General features: G+C 42.5%; 1 protein-coding gene across 1 annotated transcript; it reads right to left on the minus strand.

The window, feature by feature from the left end:
• Positions 1-3,241: 3,241 nt before the first annotated feature.
• On the minus strand, positions 3,242-4,998 carry foxl1 (forkhead box L1). Its single transcript, XM_027018012.3, has one exon. It carries the CDS (start codon positions 4,806-4,808, stop codon positions 3,705-3,707), a length of 1,104 nt encoding a protein of 367 aa, XP_026873813.2. The 5' UTR covers positions 4,809-4,998; the 3' UTR covers positions 3,242-3,704.
• Between the last annotated feature and the right edge of the window lie 1,985 nt (positions 4,999-6,983).

A 6,983-nucleotide genomic window follows, 5' to 3' on the forward strand; every position in this document is an offset into this window, starting at 1 on the left:
CACCAAGACTGGGCAGAGCTGTGATTATGGTAACACCAAGACTGGGCAGAGCTGTGATCCCAGTAACACTAAGACACACCAAGACTGGGCAGAGCTGTGATTATGGTAACACCAAGACTGGGCAGAGCTGTGATCCCAGTAACACTAAGACACACCAAGACTGGGCAGAGTTGTGATCAAGGATGGGGACACTGAAGAATCTAAAATCTGAGAGAGTAAAGGCTAATTATTTAACACAGCATAATCAAATCTGTGTGTGTGAGTGTGTGTGTGCGTGAGTGTGTGCGTGTGCGTGTCAGTGTGTGTGTGCGAATGTGTGTGTGTGCATGTGTGTGAGTGCATGTGCGTGCGTGTGTGAGTGTGTAAGTGTGTGTCTGTATGTGTGAATGTGTGTGTGTGTGTGTGTGTGTGTGTGTGTGTGTGTGAGTGTGTAAGTGTGTGTCTGTATGTGTGAGTATGTGTGTGTGTGTGTGTGTGTGTACGTGTGCGTGCGTGAGTGTGTGTGTGTGTGTCTGTGTATGTGAGTGTGTGTGTGTGTGCATGTGTGTGTGTGTAAGTGCGTGTGTGTGTGTGTGTGAGTATCTGTTGTAACAAAGCACCATACAGTCACACAATGGTGTACTGTTCTCCCTACGCAGATAATGATGTGTAAAACAGTGTGCCAGGAAACATAACCTGATCAGCAGCCAGTTTTCCTTACATCAGTGTTATCAATCTTCATCAACGCCCCGCCCTCCCTCTGCACGAGCACGTATTTGGACAGCCCAGCTCCGTTTATGTAGACAGTGAAAATACATAACAAACAGCAAGATTAAACGGCTTTTGAAGACAGCCCTTTAAACAGTGTGATTAAACGCTGACTGGACCTGCGACTGCACACGATCAAGGGGTGATGACACTCCGGGCAGCCACCATCAGGCCCCTCCCCTTTTTGTTTGACCATGCCCTTTCTGTTTGATCTTGGGTCAAACTGTCAAACAGTGAGGTGTAGGTGGGGCAAAGTATGAACTTTGTATGGTAAGTATGAACCATCCCCACGGGACTTTACTCCTGACCTTGACTCTGGTCACTTTCTCTCCCTGGTAGTGATGAAATTCCAAAATGACACTGTGGGCCAGATAAACAGTTAAGGCGAGTGTATGGTTACTGATCATGGTTGTATAGAAATATACCAGTGAGATGGTTGTTATCGGAGCTGTGGTGCATGGTCTTCATCGCCCCCAAATCCCAGGAATGCAAGCAACTCTGGAGCGCTGTCCTTCTAGGCTGCAGTGAGGGGGAGCATTCATTCTGTTTCCCATCAAAGCAGAAGAGAAAGTGAGAACGAACCTCCCCGTGACACGAACGAGGATCTGTCACACTTTGAGCATTTATGAGAATCATCTTTCCTTTTCTTGTTTATTTTTATATAAAGCTACTGAAATAGGGAATCCAAACTGGGAAAAAAAAGGTTTCTCCCTGGAATTGCTCATGTAAAGACCAACAGAGACTGTGGCAATAGCTGCTAGTGCAACAAGCTGTCAGCTTTTACTGTCCAGCATTCTGAACAGTGGACGAGATGCAGATTTAGATTAAATCAGACTTAAACCTGCTTAAAAAATAAAATGGCATCTATGTTGGTAATGCAGAAATTTCTCCTTATTTCAATTGGAGTGACTACATTATTCCAAGTGGGTGCTTGAGTAATGAAATAAAATGAGTCCTTTTTATATTCATATTTCTGCAAAGAAATAATCCTTCCATGAAAAGACCAGATAAGAATGAACTGGTCTAAAACAGTATTGATTTTGGTCTTTTGGCCAAGTGTCCTGGCACACAGGCATGTTTATTATATAAGTACCAAATTTAGCTACTAAGATTTTCCAATTTTCTCATGAGGGAGATTACATATACCAGTTCATAAAAGTCATGATCATGGGATTTCATGGAATTTCATGGAATTTCATGGAATTTACCAGTTATTATGTGTGAATTACTCCTGATAACGTTGATAACGAGTTGAAATCTGCCAGACACAATCTGGTTAACTTTCATTAAACCAAGTTACAGGAAAACATCTGATAAAAAAGAACAGAGCTTAAAAGAGGAAACAGAGGACACAGCGAGGATGTAAAGCGAGGATGAATGGTGTTGCCGTCGAGTCCCAGTGACCAGACCCGACTATCCTTTCACTCTCCTTACTGGCCTCTGTGAGCCCACTGGCCAGCTGCAGAGGGGCCCGCACGCCTAGGGGTGGTGAGCGGAGAACATTCCCACCCCCATCCTAAAGAGCCCATCTGGAAGGAGGAGAAGGAGGACATATGGGAACTTCGGATTCAGAGACCGGAACGCTGGGATGTCGTTCTATTTACACTTGTGACCAAAAGAATGCTATACACAGGAAATGCTTGCAAACGCAAGCTCAGCCGCTCAAACGTGAGCCTGCCTGCTCAAATGTAGGCACGTTTATTTATTTCCACAAGCATTCCTGATCCGTGCTCTCCAAAGCGAGAATACAAGGGCTGTCAGCCGAGTCTCTCATAGTCGTGGCTATATATAGTGGCAGGGAATACAGCAAACGCCAACTTCCTCCACGTAAATGGTGTTAGACAGGAGATTCTCCTGTCAACTTCACTAATCCACCTTACATGTCCCATTTTTCACACAAACTCTATATGCTGTAAATATATATACTGTGAACTGTCTTACCCTCTAACTTGTATATTTATCCCTAAAGATACTATGTAAACACTGTCAAATGGGCTGTGTCAATGCCATGTTCTTTGTTTATTTATTCCATAGTCGACAGTGATGTCAGTGCGCCTTGTCCTGGCATTACTATAGTCTTTAATGTGTACTACATCATACCAAAGCAAATTCCTGGACCCAATATGTACTGGTGAATAAGAATGATTCTGAGTCAGATTTAGATCAAATATCACATTTAAGGCCCATTTCGGGGTTATCAATTTTTAGATCTAAACTGTGAACAAAGTGTCTTGTCAAATGTCTAGAAAGGCTGTAATTTAAAAAAGAAAAACAAATCATACATTGGGTTTTTGTGGAAGGCGCTGTATAAATCTAACCTATTATTATTCTAATTATTACATTAATTGCACACCATGCTAGGATGGGTGTTAAAATGTGTCTTTAAAGGGTATTTTAAAAATAAATAAATAAATAAAATAAACTCACAAGTCAAGAAAAGTTTTTGGCGGGGGGTGGGGGGTGGGGGGGGGGGGTAACTGCTGCAGTCGTGCACTTCGGTGAAAAATGTTTTATTTGTACAATAGGCATGTTTATTGCATGCCATGATTATTCCTTTAACATTCAAACAATTATATTTTCCCCAAAATGTCCACAAGCGTTTCATCTATGAGGTACTTGAGAAGAAAGCGACAGCATTATACAACTTGTAATTCGTCTTGTATCCCTCTTACAAGCACAGAAAGGATCATAATAATAACCATAGTCCAAATAAACGTTTACATGTACACAGTAAGGGCTGATAATCGGCAGCGTAAGGACTGCTAGCCATATCTGAAGCTCCGCCAAGAAGAACAACAACAACAATAATAATAATACAATATCTTGATTGAATTAATTGAAATCTTATGGGTGATTTACAGTGGTAAAGGATTGTTGAACCCCATCCAGTTCTTACGGAAACTAGACTAAATATTACTCATTTGATACCTTCATCCCGTAGCAACATGTCCAGATATTCAGTAGAATAATTGTTCGCCAGTCTTCTCGCTAAGGTGAAACGCTTTTTCAGGGAGGACCAAGGACACGTACGAGCAGAGCGGGTGGCCCCTGGGATAAAGTGGTGGCGCGTGTGCGCCCAGCAGGAGCGACGACGCGAGCGCATGATCGCGCGCTCCCACGCGAGTCACCGCTGAGTCTGCACAGCTGCACCGTCTCTGGCACTGACCGACCCTCTTCGATAAAATACTATCAATGCTAAACTCTTTCGACCTGTCGGTTGTTTTTCTAGTGTTCATCTCTGGAGTCGCTCCGTCCGGTTTAACCTCATGGATCTGCTCGTGTCCAGCGAAGTCACCGTTACCTTGCGCGTCCGCGGGCCTCCTCCCCGCGATCGTCTCGCTCGCGCGCGACGTGTGCAGTTTCGAGTCCGTTCCCAGCGGTGTTGCGCGTGACCCCTCGCTCGGGGACCCGGGTCTCGCACCCGTCGGGTGCTTCTTCGTAGGGTTGGTGGATGACGTTCCGTGCACGGCCAAATGCGGAGTCGCACTCCGCCGTCCTCCGCGGACTTTGGGGTGTTCAGACGGATTCCCGTGCTCTTTCTCCTGTGACTGCTGATCGACCGTTTCCACCCCCCGGTTTCTTACGTGGCTCGCCTTGGCCTCCCCTGTGTCCTGTGGTCTGGGCTTTCGCTTCCTTCTCCTGTAGTTCCCGTTCTCGAACATGTCCAGGCATTTGGGGTCCAGCGTCCAGTAGCTGCCTTTCCCCGGACGCCCCTTCTCCCGGGGAACTTTGATGAAGCAGTCGTTCAGGGAGAGGTTGTGCCGGATCGAGTTCTGCCAGCCCTGTTTGTTGTCGTGGTAGAAGGGGAAACGGTCCATGATGAACTGATAGATGCCGCTCAGAGTGGCGCGGTTGTCCGGTGCGTTTTTGATGGCCATTGCGATAAGTGCGATGTAGCTAAAGGGCGGCTTCTGAGGAGCCTCCTGTCTTGCTGGGGCAAATCCCAGCGAGGGGATAATGCCTCCAACCTCGCCGCCATACACATAGATCAGTGACTTGGTCAAGGTGAGAGCCGAGGGACCCATACCAGGCTGCGGTGCCTGATTATGGTACAAGCTCATGATCGCCGAGTCCCGTTATTGCGGTGCCGGTTCAGCTTCAGAGTTTAAGCTCAGAGGTCCACTTCTGCAATGACAACGTGCACCACTGCGTCTCTCCTTCTGGGGTCTAAAATGTTAAATAATTGTTGTACGTTTGCTGTTTTATGTTGACTTAGCACTGGAAAATAAATTGTCTATGATAAACACGCGCTGTGTTCTCAGCCCACCCACATTAATTAAAATTTCATTGCCGAAAGCCCCAGTTGTCTCTCCCCTCGTCCCCTGCCGACCAGCCAATGGGGCGCTTGGTTATTCCCTCATTTGTTTATAGAATTAGTCTGTTGATAAGTCTGCCCACCCAAGTTGAATCAAGCTGTGTTTATTTGGAAAAATTTCCGGGCACCCAATACATAAACGCACTGATCTGATGTTTGAAATATCACGTCCACCCTTGACGCTGAAGTTGCTCTCACAGAGAGAACAAGCAAACACGACAGAACTCTTTCTGGGAGCTTCTTTGGGTTAGTAGAAAAGAAAACAAAGTATTTAAAGATAAATAACTCAAACAATTTCGTTTAAACTTTGTCAAAAGCCAAGCTTCTGAAATCCTAAATATTTCACTAATACTCAAGCCCAAGCTTTTCACAAGATAATTTACTTATTTGTTGCCTCCTTTGATTTCATCTTAGCTATTTTTGTTTTAAAAAGATTTAATGATAAAATGGAAAAGAAGACAGTCACAGAAAAAAACACTGTAGACTAACATCTGGGTTTTAATATTTAAATAAATAGAGCAATTTGAGACCTTAATGTAATCTGGATACACATTTTATGAAGTATCACAGTTTCAGGAGTGTGGTCACCAAAAGTCTGACAGCAGCTATTTCCAAAAAAGGAAAATTTGGCGGAACATTGGGGTAAACCTTTTTTTTTTTTTTTTTTGCAGATGCGTGCATGATGCTTTATATTATGTATTTTCCTGTTTATAGGAGCGTGGGGGATTATAACAACTTTACAAGTGCACACAGCTGGTCTGTGATTACATTATGTGTTTAGAGGTTTTGGTGGATAAACTTCGAAGTTTTCCTGAGTTTGAATTTTCCCTCTAAAGATGGTGATTCATAAAGTTTTATCCAGAAATACTGGACCCAGCAGCAACACATCTCAGGGCGTCGGACCATGCAGGTTCCTCTCTTTGACAGCGATCTGCTATTTTTTTTTACAATTTATCCCACAAGCATAAGCAACAGGCAGTCGGTGACATGAGGGTTAGGCAAAGGTGAACTCAACAGCCCAGAGATTCACGGACTACAGTGTGGGTCCTTTCATTTACAGATAAACTGTTCATTTAGAACGGACACCATATCCTTGAATGTATTTTATATATATATATATATATATATATATATATATATATATATAATAAATTCAAGGATAGGGTGTCCATATAATCAATATGGTGTACTCTATTCATTATATATTATTTGCTTGAGTTGCTCCTCTATATATATATATAGGAGCAACTCAAGCAAATAATATATAATGAATAGAGTATAGTAAAATGTATATCAGTTATTAAGTTATTAATATAATTTTGTTAAGTCTTAAGAAGACAAGTTTATTTGTGCAGAATTACCATATCATTGTTGTTAAACTCTGTATTTAGTTAACATTATAACAATACTTATTATAACAATATAACTGATTGTACATTATCCATTATTCAGCTATTCCTCTAACATTATCCAACATTATTCAGCTATTCCATCTAGTATCCATAAATACATAATATTCCAACATCACACGGTCAGATTACAACTCATCTTTGGTTTAAAGGGATATATCTTATAAATAATTTAGTGCCAGTTAGAGAGTACAGTGGTTACTACGAATCTGTAGGCCAAAACAAACAGATATTTCCTTTCATTTTTACGACTGCTGCTACTTTTCTAAATTACTTTATATGAAGTGCTGATAAAGTTTGTAATGCTGCCCTCTGGTGGAGAATAAATTCCACATTGATGTAGTTAACCCAGCGAACTTGAAGGATTTGGATTGGAAGGGGTATTTATTCCTACCTGAAAAAAATTGGTAGTACTCCCAGAACGTTCATGTTAGGAGGGAAATGGGCATTTAGAACAATTCATAACGTAAAAATAAATAGAAGGCAAATACGTCACTTTTAAATACTAGTTT

This window comes from Electrophorus electricus, chromosome 6, assembly GCF_041902795.1.
Source record: "Electrophorus electricus isolate QZ-2024a chromosome 6, ASM4190279v1, whole genome shotgun sequence".
In the NCBI taxonomy this organism is placed as follows: domain Eukaryota; kingdom Metazoa; phylum Chordata; class Actinopteri; order Gymnotiformes; family Gymnotidae; genus Electrophorus; species Electrophorus electricus.

Excerpts from the sequence above, each read along its gene's own strand:
- foxl1 (XM_027018012.3), bottom strand. The coding sequence starts at position 4,808 with ATGAGCTTGTACCATAATCAGGCACCGCAGCCTGGTATGGGTCCCTCG.